Raw genomic sequence first — 21690 nt, 5'->3', positions numbered from 1 at the left:
CGTCTCATTGATACATTTGTACTTTTGAAATTTCTAAAGATATCAAAAGATAAATTGTATAATCTAAAATGAGTTAGTGGAGCAGCACAGACGTGCACATTTAAACTACCAGCAGACTTCACCGCCATCTAGTGGCGGCTACAGTGAAGTGCAGCACGATGGAGCTCTGATGACCCTGGTTTGGCTTCAAGACTTATCAGAGTAAATAAAAGTATCAGACTTGTCTAACTCTGTCTCTTGTTCAATGTTTAACTCTATTCTCACACAAATATTTTTACTTTCTTCTGTCATATCATTATCTGACTCTCAAAATGATGTTCAGGAGTAAAGGATGAAGACTTTTCCATTATGAACTGAAGAGCAGGTCGCCAGAATGTACCATAAATTCAGTTTATACTTAATATAATCAATAATCTGTGACACAGCAATACATAGTCCACATTTCAAGAATAGGAGGAGTGAGGAGAAATACGATATTTGCTTACATGTTACCTTATTCATTTTAACAAATGGTATGAATAGGTTAAAAAAATAAAATTATTGCAAAAGTTTACCCCTTTATTGATTTTTGTTTTCACTGTGAGAACTGCTGCACTATATTCAGTGGAGTAAAAACAAATCAAGTTACTACTCCACTTGTTCAGTAACAAGATTATGCAACATTTATGTAAGGACTGCATATCTTTGTCATCCTCTTGTATACATTTTGTGTCCAGTTGCAGTCGTTTTGCATCTTTTTGAAGTCGTTTTGCGTCTTTTTGATGTGTTTTGTGTCTATTTGTAGTTGTTTGGCATATTTTGCAGTCGTTATGTGCCTCTTAGTTGTAATTTTGTTTCTATGTATTCTCTTTGCATCTTTTTGTTGTCGCTATGTTCTTACTTTGTGTCTCTTTGTGTATCTTTGCAGTTGATTTGCATCTTTTTTGGAGTCAATTTGTGTCTCTTTGTGGTCTTTTTGTTATATCTTTGTTGTTCTTTTTCGTCTCTTTTTAGTTGTTTGGCATATTTTTGTAGTCGTTTTGTGTCTCTTTGTAGTAATCTTTTGCCCTTTGTAGTCATTTTTCATCGCTTTGCAGTCGCTTTGTAGTTTAATTGCATCTTTCTGTAGTCGTTTTTAATGGCTACGTGTATTAGTAGTTTCTTTGCTTTTCTTTGTAGTCATTTTGAATCTTTGTAGCTGCTTTGCATCTCTTTGAAGTCATTCTGGGTGTGTTTTTGGTCTTTTAGCATCTTCTTGTAGTTTGGTTTTCTTAGTGTCTTTGTCTCTTTTTAGTCATTTTGGGTCTTTTTTGTCTTTTTGCGACTCTTTATAGTTGTTTGGGGTCTCCTACTGGTCTCTTTGCATCTCTTTGTAGTCTTATTGCATTTGTTTTGTAGTCATTCTCATGCCATAGTAGACGTGTGGCATCTTTTGTACTCGTCCTCAGCAAACAGAGGCTCTGGGCCCGGTAGGACAGTTCAGTATCACTCCATGCACACACAAACACAAATGTACAAATGTGAGTACACACACTCACTGGCAAACACAGTACTCACAAATCTATACTCACACACACACACACACGCGCACACACACACACACACACACACGCACACACACACACACACACACACACACACACACACACACACACACACACACACACACACACAACAAGAGCAAAAGGTTTTAAGCAATCAATCAGTTACAGTTGCACTTCGACGTTCTGCTTTCAATCAGTAACTTCTGACGTCACAGATTTGTGGCTGATTTGATTTATTGATTGATTGACTGATTGATCATTTCCCTTGTTGCCTGCTCACTCTAGCTGATGAACTAGTTGTCTGGTCTTGTGTTACTCTTCACCTTCCCTGTGTCTTGTTTGCTTGATCAACAAATTGATTAGTGAAGCATTGATCATTTAGCCTACAATATTTTACAGATTTTTTTATTTTTTTTTAGCCTTTTTGAGTTGATTAATTATATAACTGACCAAATGATTAATGACAGATTGTGTGATTAGTTTGATGGATGCATGAACTGGTACTGGCTGCGTATATATGAATGGGTTGAAGGAGTGATGGCGTTATTAACTGGAAGTTACTGAACTGCAGAAGACAGAGGAAATAAAAGATAAGACTTTTTAATTAAAGAAAGTAAACCCCTTTAAATGACTAGTCTCACTGGGAGAAATTAGATTTCAGCTTATACTATAGTTTGCAGCAATCATTAATTTTTTTTATCTTCTGGATAAAGTGCATCTTGAGGAATTATATCGGAAGCAATTTCATGCTAAACTCCTTCTGTTAAATCTATTTTTTTTTTCATAATTATCTGATCCTTCTACAGACATCTGTCTCAGTAAAGACATTAACAGTTTCCAGAAAATGAATCCAATAATGACTTGTTTTCAGACTTTACATCTGGCAGCATCAGCATGTGCACAGTTTGAGCTCAAAGTGAAATGCAGAGGCAAATGATGGATGGATTGCAAACAAATATTAATGTTCCACAAAGAAGTCTTTGTTCTCTTTGGCTGTGTCCTTATTTACTATATGGTACACCATATAGTGCCCAGAACAATGTCCCCAACGGATTGAAAAAGAGTGTCGGAGGCAAAAAAACATCCTCAAAATGCATCGAATCCATGCAGAAATGAAGATTATGTCACACTGTTGTTTTCATGTATAGTGGTGCAAATATTTGACGATGCACAATTGTTTGAAATAAAGCGTTGCTAAGTGAGGCATCGCTTGTTTTTGTCATCTATTTATAGAAAATATTGCAGCCTTGGAAAAAGTATTAAAATGATTAATCTGCTCTATAGACTGGGGAATAACCTGAATGGGAAATCAATATTTACTGGACGGACGGAACCTGCCTAAACATGCTTTTAGAGATTTTCATGCTGGGTATAAATGTCTCCCTGGTCAGTCGATTGAGACTTCTGCTACATAGTGATCTATTTAGTGTCAATGTGCCACGTCACCATTTTTTAACCAGCCAATCACGTTGCAGCAACACAATGCATTTAGGCATTTAAACATGGCGAATGGACAGTGAACAGAGGGCAGGACTCCGATGTGACGAGAGGAGGTGGACGCTGTGTTTACATCATGATGCTTTGTGATCAAACACATTCAAAGTTGATGGACATTGGTTTTCCTCATGTTGAATTTTCAATGTGAAGATGTCGGGCCGTCTTATCTGCCCAGAGAATGTATTTTGTTGCTGCTGTTTACATTCCTTATGATGCAAATTTAAAAAATGCACTACAGGAATATGCTGTTTTTGTTTTGTTGGTCGCGTGTTTGCGGCGTTGCAAATCGGCTACAACTGAATTGCGTTGTGCATCCCTGTGTTGCATAATGTCAATCAATTATTCTTAAATTCTTGAATGGTGCAGACGAGGTGCTGTTAAAACAAGCATCAGAATGGGGCAGAAAGGTGATTTAAGTGACTGTGAAATGGTTGTTGGTGGAAAGTGAGACTACAATCGTCACAGGCAACCCCAAATCAGACAATAGATGATTGGGAAAAACGTTGCTTAGTCTGATTGGTCTAAATGTCTGCTGCAACATTCAGATGGAAAGATCAGAATTTAGATTAAACAACACAATAAAAAAAATATATACTATTATTTACTTTCTTCCTTATTATTTAACTTTGAGTTCACTGCACTTAAATGGCCCCCCACTTTTTTCAAATATTTTAATTGCTAAAATTCAAAGAAAATAATGTGGAAAATATAACAATAATTGTTATATATTGTCTGTGTTTGGGGGTTTGTAGTGGTAGAAAATAATGCAAAAAAACCCCAAAGAATCAGTGTAGCCTAACCCACACAACGCTGTATCAGCTGATTTATAATTATTATATATGCATACTATTATTTACTTTCTTCCTTATTAAAAACATTTCCAGCACCTCGTTGAATCTATATGCAATAAAGAATTGAGGCAATTCTGCAGCCAAGGACTTTTGTCTCTTTAAATGTCTTTTTTCAAATATTTTAATGCTAAAACTCATAAATTTATATCAGAGAAAATAATGTGGAAAATATAATGAAAATTGTTAAAGATTGTTTGTGTGTTTGTAGTGGTAGAGAATTTTCTGTCTCTTTAAATGTCTTTTTTCAAATATTCTAATACTAAAATTCATAAAGTTATATCAAAGAAAATTATGTGGAAAATATAATAATAATTGTTAAAGATTGTTTGTGTGTTTGTAGTGGTAGAGAATTTTCTGTCTCTTTAAATGTCTTTTTTCAAATATTCTAATACTAAAATTCATGAATTTATATCAGAGAAAATAATGTGGAAAATATAATAATAATTGTTATATATTGTCTGTGTGTTTGGGGGTTTGTAGTGGTAGAGAATAATGCAAACCCCCCCCAAAAAAATCAGTGTAGCCTAACCCACACAACGCTGTATCAGCTGATATATAATTATTATCTATGCATATCAGAGAAAAGAATGTGGAAAATATAATAATAATTGTTATATATTGTTTGTGTGTTTGGGGGTTTGTAGTGGTAGAAAAAGACCAGAAAATAATGAAAAAAATATATACTATTATTTACTTTCTTCCTTATTATTTTTACTTTGAGTTCACTGGCCCCCCACTTTTTTCCAAATATTTTAATTGCTAAAATTCATAAATTTATATAATGTGGAAAATATAATAATAATTGTTAAAGATTGTTTGTGTGTTTGGGGGTTTGTAGTGGTAGAGAATTGTCTGTGTCTATGTCTTTTTTCAAATATTTTAATACTAAAATTCATAAATTTATATCAAAGAAAATAATGTGGAAAATATAATAATAATTGTTAAAGATTGTTTGTGTGTTTGTAGTGGTAGAAAAAGACCAGAAAATAATGAAAAAACCCCCCAAAAAATCAGTGTAGCCTAACCCACACAACACTGCATCAGCTGACATATAATTATTATATATGCATGCTATTATTTACTTTCATTTAACTTTGAGTTCACTGGCCCCCCACTTTTTTCAAATATTTTAATACTAAAATTCATATCAGAGAGAATAATGTGGAAAATATAATAATAATTGTTAAAGATTGTCTGTGTGTTTGTAGTGGTAGAGCATTCTCTTTAAAAAAAAAAATTCAAATATCTTAATACTAAAATTCATAAATTTATATCAAAGAAAATAATGTGGAAAATATAATAATAATTGTTATATATTGTTTGTGTGTTTGTGTGTTTGGGGGTTTGTAGTGGTAGAGAATTTTCTGTCTCTTTAAAAAAAAAAAAAAAAAAAAAAAATCAAATATTTTAATACTAAAATTCATAAATTTATATCAGAGAAAATAATGTGTAAAACATAATAATAATTGTTATATATTGTTTGTTTTAAGTGTAGCCTAACCCACACAGCAGCATCAGCTGACACGACGGTGAACTCAGCTACGACAGCAGCGTATCCTCCTCCTGGAGACAGTTGCCACGGAGACCGGCGCACGTCATCCCCCCGTCTCGGTTGCCATGGTCCTCTCTGACGTCAAAGCCCCTCGCAAGATGCTCGGGAAACCCCCTGGCGCGGTCGCCGTGGATACCGGCGGAGGGGAGGGGTGGAGCGGGGGGTGTTTAGAGGAAGCGGAAGTGTCAGAGCAGCCGGAAGTGGTTCTGCCCTGAATACCCTGAGCAGCGCGGAGGACGGCTTCACTAACGGTCACACCAGCTCTTCGGGATTCTTTGTAACGCGCAGACATGTGAGTCCAGTTATGTTCAGTTACACAGAGAGAGGAGGAGGAGGTAATGGAGGAGAAATGATAACCCCCCCCCTCCTCCTCCTCCTCCTCTAAGGAGAGAGAGGCTGCTGTGCTGAGGCCCTGGTCGATGGCGGGGAGAGAGAGAGAGAGAGAGAGACATAGACACACAGAGAGAGAGAGAGACACGGCCTCTCTCTCTCTCTCTGTGTGTGTCTATGTCTCTCTCTCTCTCTCTCTCTCTCTCTCTCTGTGGCGTAGACGCCCCTCACACTGACGCTAATGCTACTAACACTAATGCTACTAATGCATGATGATGATCTCCGTTAACATTAGTTGTCCGCCTGATTTAAAACACGACAGTTAACGACGGTTAGACAGATACAGAGTTATAGATGAACTGGGTCAGTCTAACCGACAGCGGCTAGGCTAGCTGTTGAAGCTAACAGCTAAGCTAACAGCTGTACTAACCGATTAGCTTGGAGACAACCCCCCAAGCTAATAGTTGAAGCTAACGGCTAAGCTAACAGTTGAAGCTAACCTCCAAGCTAACAGTTGAAGCCAACGGCTAAGCTAACAGTTGAAGCTAACGGCTAAGCTAACAGTTGAAGCTAACGGCTAAGCTAACAGTTGAAGCTAACCTCTAAGCTAATCGTTGAAGCCAACGGCTAAGCTAACAGTTGAAGCTAACGGCTAAGCTAATAGTTGAAGCTAACGGCTAAGCTAACAGTTGAAGCTAACGGCTAAGCTAATCGTTGAAGCTAACGGCTAAGCTAACAGTTGAAGCTAACGGCTAAGCTAACAGTTGAAGCTAACGGCTAAGCTAACAGTTGAAGCTAACGGCTAAGCTAACAGTTGAAGCTAACCGTTGACGCTAACGGTTATAGCTAAAGACCGCACTAACTGTCAGTACAGTCTTTAAAGCCAACGGTCGCACTAACTGTCAGCTTTAACGGCCGCGCACTAACCGTTGGTTTTAACCGTTAGTGCGACCGTTGGCTCCAACGGCCGCACTAACGGTTAAAACCAACGGTTAGTATATGACGTCCTGCTAGCATAGCATGCTAAGCTAGCGGTAATCTCTCTCTCTCTCTCTCCATCTTAGGTTATTCAGCCTCCAACCACCAGCGAGGAAGCTAACCATGCTAACAATGCTAACCATGCTAACTCAGATTAGCTTCTAACGTGACAGCAGAGTGTGTGACGTCATTGTTCTTCTGAGAAAACCTCAGTAATTAAATCAGCCTCCACAATAAAAGCACCAACAAGGAATAAAAGACAATTAACCTTTAGAGGAAAAACACTAAAAGGTCTTTTAATTAAATGTTCACCAGAGTAACCACAGTTTATAATGAATAATAAACCCTTAAAGTGAAAGTGAATCACCACCACAGCTTTCACTTAATAACATCTTTTCCTCTTTAAGTAAATAACTAAATGTCAACTGTTTATCTTCAACACTGACTAATCGTCTTATTTTATAGATTAATAGTGCGCCCTATAATAAGATAATTTAAGTCGATGTTGCATTATGTCATCAAAAGGTTACAGGTTAGACATTTTAATTCTGAGCTCAGTTTATTTCCCCATAATAATAATAATTAGAAGTGGATAGGGTGTTTCAATTAAAAATCAAATGTGGTATTGTCTATTGAGATATAATTAATCAGACTATAACTAACCTTTTTCCAATGCTTCTTTAAAACTGATGTAATGTGATTTAAATGTGCCTCCTCTCACTTTCAGATCAAGACTTGAAACTGACCATGTAGTGATTCTGATGTTGGGTTTTTTGGCCAATATCAATATCAAACTGTCTGATTTTCCTCCTGTCAACAGCAAAACAACACCGGTGATAATTCAGAGCGATTTCATCCTTATCAGTGTCCTGAAAAAGGGAGCAGAATGGTTATCTGAATAAATATATATATATATATATATATATATATATATATATATATATATATATATAATAATAATGATCCAACACACTAATGGTCTCACCATTTTGTTTTTAGGTGAAAGAATGGAACCGCACTCAATATCAGCGGATAATTGATTTTACGAGTCAGCACTGGAACTGTGCCACTAGTGCGCTCCAGCTGAGACCACTAATTACTCTGCACACCACAGGAAGTGCATAAGAGTGCCAGCAGGATCAAACTTTGTGAATTGCAAGGACTTCCATCTTTTCAGCGGTCCTGCTGCCAGAAATATAAATACTTATAATTTAATACCAGATGAATAAAGGTCCTTCGGTATATTGATGACAAACGCGTACCAAATTCACACAAAGATCTTGTGAAGCGTTCCTGCTAATTGGTTTTTCACAAAATTGCCCGTTGCTACAACAACCAGAGATATTATAGGGGTACTGCAGTATGACAAGATCTCTCATGGTTGACCTAATAAAGAGCGATAAAGAATAACTGTATCCCAGGGCTACCTTAAAATCACTTTACAATATTTAATTATCAGTTGCTCCCAAGCAAAAACACTTCAATTGACTGAGTAATTTAAAAAAAAAAAATGGATTTAAAAAAAAATCATATACACTTATCTGACGTAACCAATTAAATGGAATATAACATTAAAGCCCCTTTTGAATCTCATGGTGAGAACATGGTGCCATCTGTGGCGTTGAGGTAAACTTCATGATCTGTATTTGATAGGCATAATATAACCAGCTTGATTCCCAAATTGATCATTATACTTTTGTTTTATATATATATATTGCCCCAAATATTAAGAGTTCAGAAACTGTTTACTTTGCTGAGCTAGAAGACACTATGTACTATATTGCCCGTTGCAACTCAACAGCATAGTGGGCTTAAAGAAGAAATGGCCACTGTTGGGGAAACAAAATTGCAAGATGCCTCGTTTATACCAAGCGTCTGCAAGAAGACGGTAAATGCAGAAACGAGTAGGGAGGAAGATCCTTGAATTGAATGAAAAGTGGATGTTTTTGACGGTCGTGCTCATCAGCATGATGTCTGGCGGCGGCCTGTCATTCTGTGAGGATGCTGCTTTAGGAGGAAAAGATTTAGTCATGAATGCAATAAAACAGATTTCCAAAAGTTACAAAAAAAAAGCTGCAGCAGTGTTTTTAGAGAACTGGTCCTTTGGGTTTTTTAAAATCCCGGACTAATCTAGATTTTGAAGAAAGAGCTTGAGCACTTTTGTGAAGAACAATAAGTTAAAATACAGCAGTGGACTGACTCGAAAAGCTGATAAAGACATAGATATTATAACTGCTGCCAATGATTTTGTTACTAAATGATTAAAAAAAGGGGTTGAATCAGTTATATTCTCATGAATTTTAAATTTAATATCACCAAAGCCACATTTCATCTGCTGCCATTCATTGTTCCAAGAAAGAAATCCAGACCACAGGCTATTTTAGTAAGTGTGTCATAACCTGCTGTCTTGGATTTACTATAAATCACAGTAATACTTATCTGCATTAAATATTTAGTATCAGTATTCTTCTCAATAACGATGCCGATACCCAAACTTGCGTATCAGCCAGCACGGTTGATCTTTGAACGCAATGATGCAACCTCCGTAAACGCTAGCTGTTAGCTACGTCAACTTAGCCGCCTGCTACCAGCTAAAGTTAATCATCTCTCATGCTGATTTCAACACAGATTTGTCGTTCACAATGTACCATTATAATTGATAAATGACAACGTGATATTAGATCGGTGCAGTCTTCCGTACTTGCCGACACCAAACATCGTGTTTTCCAACACTGGAATCAGAAGAACTCACTGGAGACAAAGTTCATTGAAACAATATCAATTTAATTTAATATCTGCCCCCAAAAAAAAATCCAAATACTTGGAACAGTTTTTGGGAAAACTGAGATATAATAAATACAGAAAAAAAATATGTAGTTCAAATACAGAATTGTGCTTTTAATCAAGCTTATAGACTACCTCTTTTGCCCTCCGTAGGGAAACCCCATCACCAACCCCCTGCTTCGACAGGGCGGTCAGACGTCAGGTAAGCTTCAAGGACGCTTGAACGTAACACGGTGGTGTTTGAATGTCCCTCTGGTGGAAGGGTGGTCGCTGCTCTGAACTGGAAACGTATCCAGCTTGTTGTCATGGAGATGTGAGGGTACAGCTGCATTCTGGTGTTGGTGTATTAACATATTTACCTGCTTTTGTATTGATTCGTTTATGAAGCATTTAAATGTTTAAAAAAAGGATTTAGAGGTTAATGAAATAAATGTTAAAGCACATAGTGCAGCGTTAACGGTTGGATGTGAGATGGAGGCGATGCTGTGGCCTACTTAGACCTACAGATTCATCCTGCGAGAACAAAGCCCTCAGGGACGTAATGACTGGAGGAGCTGGAATTTAAATGGGTTTCGACATTTTACGAGGCACTGTAAGGTCTTTGCATGTACGTATGGATGTCGGTTTTGGTTCATTTTTGCTTCCCGACACCCATTAACGGGTAACTAACCGGTTAATGTTTAAGAAAAACTGCCAAAAATGACATGAAATGCAGAAGACAACGCTTTTACTCCGGCGCTCAATGAGTTTTGACAGCTGAGTAATTAGCTGCTGCCTCACCAGTGTTTGGGATTTGAATATGGAACAGTTAAACATCTATATCGGTGTTTCTGGTTACTCCGCACTCGTGGCGCCCTTTCTCCTAATTCCTTCACTGTCTTCGGCATGCTCTACTTGTATCGTGGTCTCTCTGGTCTCGCACTCCCGTGTTCCTCACACTTGGCTTTGTATCGTTCTCATTGCCTCCTTGCTCAGTCTAACTTTTTCTTTTTTGCCCATTCCAGCTGGTAAATGGAGATCCTCAGTCTTAAGTCCAAACTCCTTTACTCCTTTTAGTCTTTGTTAAACCCGTTATTTTCTCTCTCCACAGCCTAAAAAATGGATAAGAACGACCTGGTGCAGAAAGCCAAGCTGGCAGAGCAGGCCGAGCGCTACGACGACATGGCGGCTGCCATGAAGGCCGTGACGGAGCAGGGCCTGGAGCTCAGCAACGAGGAGCGCAACCTGCTCTCCGTCGCCTACAAGAACGTGGTACGGCATCCAGCTGGCGGCTCACACGCTTTCTTTTGTTTTCTTTTCTTATTTTCTCCCAAATATGTAGACGCTCAGGATGCAACTGTACAGTCGGCTCATGAAAACAGAGCTCATGGTTCAGACTTTATTAGATTTATCAATAAATCCACTTGTTTCACAGGTGTAGTTTCTACCTAGAACCTAGCTGAAGACCAGAACTGTCCTGGTGAATATAAAGAATAAATGTATGGAAATAAAATAATCCTTTATTAGTCCCACAGCAGGGACATATGCAGGATTACAGCAGCAGAGTGGATAGTGCAAAGGAACAAGACATCAATAAATATCAATAAGTCAAAACAAGTATAATAAATAAGTAAAAAAAACCTAAAATATAATATAACTGATCTGCAGTAATGCTTCCTAGCTACATTGTTATTGCAAATAATTAAAACTACTAAAAATGTTATCAAAGCAAATGTTAATAAAAATACAATCATTTATTTCTTAATCATTTTTAAATTGTGTTTTAATGAAAATAACCATTATAGATGACTATAACAGACATTGAACTATTAACTGTTTAATACTGTTCTTTAGTTTGGTTTTACAATGAGAAACAATATTAAGAGGCAGATGAACATAAACTAACCCATGAAAATTACAAAAGGAAGCAGATTGTGTCCGGGCATCAGATGATTTAAAATAAAATAACTGCATTTGTACATATCCAGTAGAATTTTTTTCAACTTGATTTAAGTAATCATGGTTATTCTTGGTGGTATGAATAAACAAAGTCAGGATCAGTGGACGGGGTCTAGAGGAGACCCGAGGCCCAAAATAAGGACTGAAAGAAACTCGCCAGCGGTCAAAATTCACTTTGTTCTTCATCCTCATGAATAATCACGATTTTCTGTTTAACATTGCACCCTTGCTTGAGCTTTTGGGCAAATAGCTGAGATGTGTCACTTGCCCGTTAACCAAACAACACCAGTTAATTTAATATATGAAATCAACAAAGATTTGGAAAATTAGACCAACAAAAACGTTTTCCTTTTATTTTGTTATAGTCATCTAAAGTGGCTATTTTCATAAAAGCACACAATTCAGAAATGATTAGGAAATAAATTATTGTATTTTTATTAACATATTTGCTTTGCTCCAGGTCATAAAAATACACCACTAATAAAATATCTGTAACACGTCAGTCTGCTTTTCCCCCTGATGTTTATTTATTTATAGCATTTACAGTGACAGTTAGAGTCTTCACATTTAGCTTTCTGTTTTTATATATATTTGTAGTCTGGCTGCACTGCTGTAGTTTTTGTGCTTTTTTTTTTAATTTATTGTTTTTTCATGAAGATTTGATAGTCTATTTATAAAAGCAGAGATTATATAAGAGCAGCCTCAGGTTCTTCCAGCACTGCTGCTCTATTTATCGTTGAGGTTTGATTGAAAAATGTTTCAATGCAGTTCTTCTCAGTACTTCTTAAACCAAATCAGGAGGAGGTTTGGACATGGGGAATAGCTTAAACCATATTTATCTTGCATGCATTTCATGTCATTCTCTAGGATGGGAGAGGCTTTGATTTTAGTATTAAGAGGCCAATTTAGTTGAAGATCATCTTGCAATCTAAGAGATATTTTTGAATTACATATTCTAAAGACATAAAGTCATACAGGATATTTTTTTTGATTGATTTTAAATGTTCACCTCCCACTATTTCATTACCCAACATCATTTGCTGTTTCAGGTTTCATGAGTATTCTCCTTTTATGTTTTTTGAGCTGCAAAGTACTGCGAAATCATTTCAAATTTAACACCGAATAATTATTTGTTTCTCTCATTCTATCGCACTAATCATGTATTATTATTATAGCAGTGTATGTGTGAGATTTTATCCTTTTTTAATTAAAGTATTAATTATTTTCTCTGGTGTTGTCATTAGGTGGGGGCCCGCCGCTCATCCTGGCGAGTCATCTCCAGCATCGAGCAGAAGACGGAGGGAAACGAGAAGAAATCGCAGATGGCCCGCGACTACCGTATGAAGATCGAGGCTGAACTCCAAGAAATCTGCCACGACGTGCTGGTACGGAGAGGGACGGGGGGGGAGGGATTGGGTGAAGATGAGAGAGAGAGAGAGAGAGAGAGAGACAGAAGGTATAAAAGAGGGAGAGATGGTGTAAGGAGGCTCACTGGAGCTGATCCCTCCTGGCTGAGTGAAGAACACCAGTCACATGGTTTCTCCTCGTGGAGGCGCTAATGACGTCACTAACAGCAGCGCTAACAGCTTGTCAAACAAAAAGTCTTAATGCTCCTGCTTTTTGTCTGACATTTCTTTTTCTCTTTTTACAATCAACACTTAAAATAACGAAGGCACTTTGAAGTGACATGAGAGAACAAAATGTAAACTGTACTTTGGTGTTTTAGTTTTTATCTCTTTAATTAGGATTTCATTAAACCATTTTTTTTTTTCTTTTTAACAAAATGTGCCAAAACACTGGCAATGAGGAAGATCTTGGGTAGATGATAATGAGAATAAATATAACATTTTAAACTAAAAATAAATCTATTGTAAATTGGAATCTAAAGATATCACTAAGCTTTGTTTCAAGATATTATAAGGCTGATCTATAGAGGAAACCATAAAGTGAATCTTTGGATGGATTGAAAACAACAAGGATTGGAAATGCTATTGACCCTTTCAGCCCATAAAGCTCCGATATATTTGCTTCATTTTTTTTGTCTTGGTGTAGAGGAGAAAGAGATCTCTATGTGCCATAACTCATTTCAAGTCGCATATAGTTTGTGTGTGTTTGTAGAGGGTGGAGGTGGACTACTTGTATGTAGATTCAGACAGAAGTGAGGATGAAATACGATCCAGAAAGTCCAGTTTGAGTTATAAATCCACCAGTTTAAAGGCTCGTCAGCTGGCAGAACTCCGCCCAGTGGTTTATAATGGTTTATAATGGCATGAGACAAGATCCTACAGCTACAGGAAGTCACCACAGCGAGAGTCATTTGTATTCTCTCTCTCTCTCGCTCTCTCGCTCTCTGTTCTAATGCATTGCAGCAAAAGTTGCGCCAGGTGAAGGAAGGATGACTCTGCATATTTTTTCAGCGGTGTGATTGAAATTAATGATCCTGTCGTTCTGAACACACCCTTAAGGGTTTAATATGCAGCAGGGAAAAAAAAAAAAAAAAAAAACACTCAATCATCAGTTATGACCGTGTGTGTGTGTGTGCGCAGAGTCTGTACTTTCTCATTTCTTCTTCTGCTGTGTTAGGGATGTTTCTGGGCTTCAGTAAAGAGCCTTCTGGGGGGTCACGTGGGGATGTAAACCCCAGATAGATCGTCTGATACTAAAGCACAGGCGTGTTGTTACATCGCTGTCAGCCTTTACGTGTTTCTCTGCCTCCGTCTCCTCTGATGTGTTATCGGTGTTTCACTTTGACCGAGCGTTAGGATGATTCCTGCCCTTTGGCTGCATTCATTAAAAATCCAGCAACTCGGCACCTTCCCTGAAGGGTTGTGCAGAGCTGTGGGTGAGTTAATACTTATGCTTTTGGAACGTAACCACGGTGACACAATCTGAAAATTAAGTTTTAATTTCTTTGCTTTGGTCTCTCTCCTTTCTCTTCTTGATGCAGAGGACACAAAGCCTTAAGGCAGTGCCTGCTTTCTCCATCTCTGGATAAGATGTTGGGTTATTAAACTATTGTGTGTTGTGTGTGTGTGTGTGTGTGTGTGTATATATATATATATATATATATATATATATATATATATATATATATAATATAGTTTCTTAGTCATCAATCTGTCAGAACAAAACCACGGTTTTCATCACGTGTGCCACCTGAAACACAATTTTGATACTTGGTTGTGGTTGTTTGTCCGAAAAGCTATGATCAGTGTGTGTCGTCTTATACGTGCTGCGGCTGGAGTCTTTGTGGGGAAAAGGGAAATTCAGTTGAGAAGCAAGATGGATAGTATGGAGTGTTTTGTTACCAAAACATCTGTAAGTTTAATTTAGATTGGATATTAAAGGCCCAGTGTGTAAGGTTTAGTTGCATCCAGTGGTTTTTGCAGAAAGAATTACGGTGGTACAACTAAGAGCTTCTCTTATCAATACTCTTCTTCTCTACATGGGAAAATAATTGCTTTTAAAAAACCATATATTGAATTAAAAAAAACATTCAGAAGGAACTAAACACGATTCTTATTTTCAGTTAATTACACGACAATGAAAATGTATTTATGAATATTATATTTCTGCTAACAGATCGCCCTCCCGCCGTACCTTTAACATGATACAACCTGAAAGACGTGAGCTCGATTGTTGGAAGTCTTCCTCGGCTCAAAGATGCTGATTTTGGGGAAAACGCATCATCTGTCGTTGGTGACGGTTTCAGTCTTTCATACGTTTGAGGCCTCATGAACAACCCATCACACTGCCGGGTCTCCACCAGGTTAGAACAGAAAAAAAAAACTGCTCAAGGTCAAATCAGACTCCAATTTTTTTTTTTTTTTGTTTCTTCAGCGCCTGAGCAGACTTCTAAAAATATCTTCAAGGTCAAACTGGAAGCCTCTGCAGTGATGGTGTTGTGCTGGAGGAAGGAAGGGGGAGAAGGACGGGTGGAGACACGCTGTCCTTAAAGCAACAGGGAGGGGAAAGCTTTGATGCATCAGAACGACAGTCAGTGACAAGAAGCAAACATTTATATTATATTTCCTACACCAATATATACATTTTTTTTTTTTTTTTTTTTTAGATCTGTGGCATCTGGGCACATTTTGCAGTTTACAAACCAGCATGCTTTTTCTTGCTATTATGACCCACAATCCTTTGCACCGCGGATAAACAAGCAAGAGGGTCATGGTGTCATGAACGTTAACCATCACAGTCAAATAAAGTTTTACTGACTATCGTTATCAGCAAATATTCATTAAACTATACGATAAGGACATCATTTATGCTTCTTTTCTTTCCTAGTTGATCTCTGATAATGTTACATTGTAAACAACCAATCTGTGTTTCAACTGACTGGAGGAGAGCTAGTAACGTTAGCAGCACCGCTAACGGCTAACAAGCGTCGGTTCCCTTCAGTAGCATTATGATGCGTTCATGCTCTGTTCAGCGACAATAAGTGGGCAAAGGTCAATTATAACGTCATGATGTGTTCGGATGTAATCTGGTAAAATGTAGTGTTGGTGATGAACTTGGTTTGAAGGAGATGTTTTCACATTTATATAAATAGATATTAAAGATGAAATATGTGCTGTTTAACTTCTTAATCATTAAAACTACTAATGACAAGATTTAATCCATAAAAATACAAACTTTTATTTCCTTATCGGTTGAATTGTGTGTTTTATGAATGGGAAACATTTAGATATGTTGACGGTTCACACTGACTCCGGAGCAGTTCAAATGTTTGTTTGGACGGTGCGAAGAAAAATAAGTCTGGATTCTTGTAGACCAGCTTTCATAATCAAACAACAAAGGGATCTGTATCTGCCAATATGGATCATCAATGATCTGTAATTATTGCCTCACACAAACATTGGTTTAAGGGTGCAGTGCAAGAAAGTGTTAGCAAAACAGTTGCTGTGTAGATGCAGAATCTGCTGACTTGTTTGTTTTTTTTAATATATTTTCTGTGTATAAACCCTTCCGGTGGTCTCGTGTGTTTCAGGATCTGCTCGACAAATTCCTCATTACCAATGCATCTCAGGCGGAGAGCAAGGTGTTCTACCTCAAAATGAAAGGAGACTACTTCAGATACCTGTCGGAGGTGGCCTCTGGGGACGCGAAGAAGGGTGAGTGTGTTTCTTTTATCATCAAGGTGTTACGCTCTTAATATATATGATATATGTGTTCAAGTTGAGCTACAGCAGCCCCCTTTTTTCTACTGCTCAAACAAAAGTCTCTTGCTGTTTGCAGGGTCGCTCGGGGTTAATTATATTTTAATGAACAGAACTCGGTAAACATTTGATCCACTGCTTCAACAACAACACTCTCTCCAAAAGTCGTTTCTTAAAGCTACATGTTCTTAAAGTATCTTTTAATTATTGTATTGAAAGCCTCTCCACTGCGTTTCACAGAAAAAAATGCTTTTATTATAGTTTCAAATGGTGTAGGAAATTAAAAAAAAATCATGTCATTAGTTCACATCATACCAAGGTTTCACAGTGAAACTGATGTTTGGAAATTAGATTTGTAAAACCCAATTCGTCTATTTATATCCTCTTTCTAAAGCTCCTGTTGTTAATGGTGAGACCGTCATTCAGACGGTTGCTAAGAGACCAGAATCGTTAATGGTTTGTTGCAAAGGTTAGCATCCATTGTATTGGAAGTTGAGGCTGCATAGTGACAAAGTTATCAAAGTAGTTACTCCTGTCCAACGAGTTGACACACAAGCACTAATTGTCCTCAAACTATTTTTTTAATCCATGCTAGTATTGAGGCTCGGAGGGTCTGGACTGAAAATACTGGACTGATGACCATGAAATGTTGAATAGATCTTCATATTTGCCACTAGCAGTTCAAATATCTCCATTATTAAGTGATTTTTTTTTGTGTGTGCTTCAACAAAATGGATCGGCCCAAATTATACAAACATTCATTTTCTCTTCAGGATGAATTATAGTAACTTTGGTGATTCTGATTTTCCATCTCGCAGCATATTACAACAAAATTTTAAATCGTCCAAATACTTTGGTTTATGTCCAAATACCTCCAGAACAAAAACATTTCCCATCGGCCTCAGCTGTACTTTGTATTTAAAGCTAATTTGATTAATTCACTAAATGCTGAACTTGGTAAACAAACCTGCTATTCATCATCTGTTCACATTGCCAGTGTCGGCATGTTAGCATTTAGCATTTAAAGCTGCTAATGTGGCTAAAATGTTGTTTTTGTTGTTGTGGCAGACACGGTGGAGAACTCTCAGGAGGCCTACCAGAACGCCTTCGACATCAGCAAGAAGGACATGCAGCCGACACACCCCATCCGGCTGGGCTTGGCCCTCAACTTCTCCGTCTTCTACTACGAAATCCTCAACTCGCCCGAGCAGGCCTGCACTCTGGCCAAGCAGGTGGGTGCACAACGCTTTGTTTTTCCTCGTTCACGTTAAGAGGTTTTTACAGTATTCTGATCAGACAGAGCGCTGTTTTTTGGCAGCTTGGGGCAACTTTTTTATACTTGTTTTCAGTAAGAGTGAAGCACGCTGCTTTGGAGTTTGTTTGCTTTGTGCACCTTGGGGGTTTTTGCAGGAGTTCCCTGAACGCCTCGCGTTGAAAAAATTCAACTCACTGACTTCTGCTGGAGCTTTATAGAGCTGAGTATAGTTATAACAAATGACGATACCAGAACCCTTATGATAACCCTTAAAGTGATATCGATACCAATAGAGTACTTCATTAGATACCCGTCATGTAAATTTAAAAAAAACATCTCAAAAGGCTCCTACATGTTACTTTCATAGACTGTATTTAATAAGTGGATGTGGTCATCGTGACGTCACCCAATGGTTTGTGGACTGATGTTTTCACCGTCACCATCTTGGAGTTCTGCTGTTGCCATGTGTTGTTTTTTTGCAACCAATGAACAGAAGTAACCATATTTGTAATGTGGAGGAGTGACGTAAACGTAGCAGCAGCGACCTGTCAATCACTGTGTAGCCCCGCCCTGAAGCATCCCCTGCTTTATGGTCTGTTTGACTCTAAATGGAGCATCATTTACAAAATGAACATCATGCTGTATTGAAGAAGACTTGAAACTAGAGATTGAGACCATAAACTCATGTTTACAATGTTTACTGAGGGAATAAATCAAGAGAGAAGTAGACTCATTTTCTCATAGACTTCTATACAACCAGAGGAGTTGCCCCCTGATGGTCAGTAGAGAGAATGCAGGTTAAGACACTTCCTCAGCAGAATCTGAGTTTGCCGCCTGGTTCCTTTACATGTTAAGAACACCTCATTAAACGAGACCAACCTTTGTGTAAATGCTGTTTTTTAAAGGACTGACATCGTTTCTTCTTTCTCGTTCCTCCCTGCAGGCTTTCGATGAGGCGATCGCCGAGCTCGACACCTTGAACGAGGACTCGTACAAAGACAGCACGCTGATCATGCAGCTATTAAGGGACAACCTCACTGTGAGTACACACCCTCGACACACACTTTAGCACACCAACGTTTATTTAGTGAAGGTCTGTATTTAATGTGTTGTATCATCTAAAGTAGGTGGAAATATTGAGGATGTTTTGTGAGGGTTGCATGTATTCATACAGCCAAAATTTCTTCTGTGCAGTTCAGATAATGAATCACAGATGATCATTTGAATCATGTCCTATTTAGTCATCTTCCTTATTCATAGCTTTAAAAAACACATATCACCACAAGTAGGTGACAATTTATACAAATCTTAATCTCAAATATGTACGTCCACAATTACACCCTGATTTATTTACCTAAATTATACTTTACATAACCTTTTTCTATTGACATTTCTGCCCATTCTTTGTTGTCAAGTTGTAGATTAACAGAAGCACACACATGCTTTCTTTTCCAAACTCTAAATTAAGTAGAGGGATCAGTATTCAGTTATTTTTTCTCTGCTATGGATCAACATTTACATCACGTATCTTCTTACACCGATCACTCTGTTTCAGTGTTGGTTGAACATGAAACCAAATTCATGTTTATAAAAAAGTATTGATGAGTCGTACTACTGTACTTTTCCAGCAGCTAGAATTACGTGTAATAATAGAAACCTCACTGCAAGTTATTCTGTCTGTTTATATAATATTTTAGTTATTGTGGATTTTCTTTACTTAATATTTTTTTACTGCTTATTTGCTTATTTATAATACTTGTTTCTTTTACTATGTCTCTTGTTTGCTGCTATAAATCCTATAAATGTCCCCGCTGCGGGACTAATAAAGGATTATCTTATCTTAAAAAACCTGAAGCGATCCAAAACAGTTGGTGGCAAATTTTTATTTTTGGTTTTTTAGTTGTTCATCAGACTTATTTCTACAACTATATAGAAACTGTGAAATGTATTAAGATACTGGAATGAAATAATGGTGAAAATGAGGCGTATTAAGAGAAAGTGGCTGCAACAAAAACATCCAACAAAGCACAAAGATGTAAAAAAAAATATATATTTATTTTTTGCTGTATTTAAAATGATTTTTCCTTTTCTCTCTTTTTTTCCTGCAGCTGTGGACATCAGAAAACCAGGGCGACGAGGGCGAAACCGGCGATGGAGATAACTAGAGCGCACTTCACTGTTAACCCATGACCCCACTCTCTTCCTCCTCCTCCTTTGATCTCTCTCTCTCCTCTTCTTCCTCTCTTCGTACACATAAAACAGCCTCCCTCCCCTGTTTCATCCCCCCATTTTCATCCCACTTTTTCAAGCCCGGGCCTCCCAGACTTCCCTTCTGTATAACCAACAGCATGAATAGTACCTGACCTACACAGACAGATAATAAATAATGAAAAAGAAATGGAGTGGGGGAAAAGAGAAGCTACTCCATCACCCTCCTCCCCCCTCCCCCTTGATCATGGCACTCCAAGGCTGTCCAGCAGACTCAACCCACTGGTCCTTCTCGTCTTCTAGCACGCAGGGAGGGTTTTCATCCCAAATTTAAAAATAAAAATGAATCAATGTCTTTTTAAAAGCCCCCACTCCCATGATTGTTTTTTTTTTTTTTTTTTTTTTTAAATCTCCTTTCCTTCGTTCTTCCCTCTCTCTCTCTCCTCTTCCCTCTCTCCTTAACGCCTCCCCTCCCTCGCTCTATTGAGTTGACGCACTTATATAGTTGTCCACCAACCTCCCTCCTCCTCCTCCCCCTCGCTCTAGTGAGTTAACGCTTAGTTGTCCATCCCCCTTTTTCTTCTTTTGGCTTTTTTCTTAGTGTACTGGCAAAATGGCTGGTTTTTATTCCACTTTAAACGAAACAACAACAAACAAACAAAAAAGGTTATTAAACTGTCCGTTTATTTTCAACAAACACTGTGATGCTTAGTTTTTCCTCCACCTTATCCCCAGTATTCAGCCGGTAGAGGGGGTTGTGTTTTTGAGCAGCAGCAGTGCGGATTCTGCTGAGGTTTATACAGAAGGGTCCTCCGACAAGGCGGTATTGTGACACTGACGAAGCTTAAATAACAAAAAAAGTGTTTTTAAAAACCTGCTGTGTAATCAAACACTCACCTTTTTGTTTTACTTTCTAACTAAAACCCCCCGAGTTTGATTCAACGCCATTAACCCTGAAAACGTAATAACATCAAGAAAAACGAAGCATACATTCCACCTAAATGTTTGAGAAGACAAACGGGACGTTTCTGCTCCCTTTGGATCTGCCTCCAGTCAATCAGTACTGTACTCCCTAAATTTAACTCCTAAAACATATTAATTTCCCTTATTATTATTATTATTTTTATTTTTTTCTGTGTGTTTGTAACAAATCAAACTCTTTCCGTTTTTTTTGAGAACTGTAAAATTGTAAAACATTTTTAGAGCTTATCTGTAAATCTGTCTTTTGGAAAAAACGGTTTATGTCGATGTCCTTTTTTAGTTAGAACACCTGTGCTTGCAATGAAAACCTCAAAGCCGTTACAGTCAGCTGATGTCCAGAACATTTATTTTTTGGTACTTTTTTTTTTTTCTCCACCCCCTTCTTCTTCTACCACTTCCTAATGCCCCGTTTCAAAAGTTTCCACTCGCTGCTGAATAGTGAGATCTTCCAACAAAGCATTACGTCGGGGATCGAACACTTCCTGCTTCCTCATTTCCAAAATATTAACGGCAGTTTAGACCAGTTTGTCTTCCTGTTATCTGATCGTTACCTCTCAGAGTTCAGATAACTGCCCTTAAATACAAACGCTGATTTGAAGCTTCAACTTGACCTTTTTTAAAAACGTCA

The 21690-nt window shown here is 37.8% G+C and overlaps 1 protein-coding gene across 2 annotated transcripts; it reads left to right on the top strand.

Moving 5' to 3' along the window:
* Positions 1 to 5597: 5597 nt before the first annotated feature.
* Positions 5598 to 20809, top strand: ywhaba (tyrosine 3-monooxygenase/tryptophan 5-monooxygenase activation protein, beta polypeptide a). 2 transcript variants are annotated; one of them, XM_054616201.1, is made up of 8 exons: positions 5598 to 5715; positions 9669 to 9717; positions 10606 to 10766; positions 12698 to 12838; positions 16450 to 16573; positions 17687 to 17850; positions 18817 to 18912; positions 19982 to 20809. In XM_054616201.1, the coding sequence occupies exons 3-8, from the start codon at positions 10614 to 10616 to the stop codon at positions 20036 to 20038; spliced, it is 735 nt and encodes a 244-aa protein (XP_054472176.1). In that variant the 5' UTR covers positions 5598 to 5715; positions 9669 to 9717; positions 10606 to 10613; the 3' UTR covers positions 20039 to 20809. The 2 variants fall into 2 exon arrangements, with proteins under 2 accessions (XP_054472176.1, XP_054472175.1); XM_054616200.1 differs by lacking the exon at positions 9669 to 9717 and having other exon boundaries at positions 5599 to 5715.
* The last annotated feature ends 881 nt before the right edge of the window (positions 20810 to 21690 follow it).

The sequence above is a fragment of the Anoplopoma fimbria genome, chromosome 17 (assembly GCF_027596085.1).
Source record: "Anoplopoma fimbria isolate UVic2021 breed Golden Eagle Sablefish chromosome 17, Afim_UVic_2022, whole genome shotgun sequence".
Classification (NCBI taxonomy): Eukaryota; Metazoa; Chordata; class Actinopteri; order Perciformes; family Anoplopomatidae; genus Anoplopoma; species Anoplopoma fimbria.
This window is presented reverse-complemented; position numbering and strand designations above follow the sequence as displayed.

Bases quoted from the DNA above. Each gene is read 5' to 3' on its own strand.
- ywhaba (XM_054616201.1), top strand. From the start codon at position 10,614: ATGGATAAGAACGACCTGGTGCAGAAAGCCAAGCTGGCAGAGCAGGCC. The intron at 16,574-17,686 runs GTGAGTGTGTTT...TTGTTGTGGCAG, and splicing joins CTCTGGGGACGCGAAGAAGG to ACACGGTGGAGAACTCTCAG. The intron at 18,913-19,981 runs GTGAGTACACAC...TTTTTCCTGCAG, and splicing joins TATTAAGGGACAACCTCACT to CTGTGGACATCAGAAAACCA.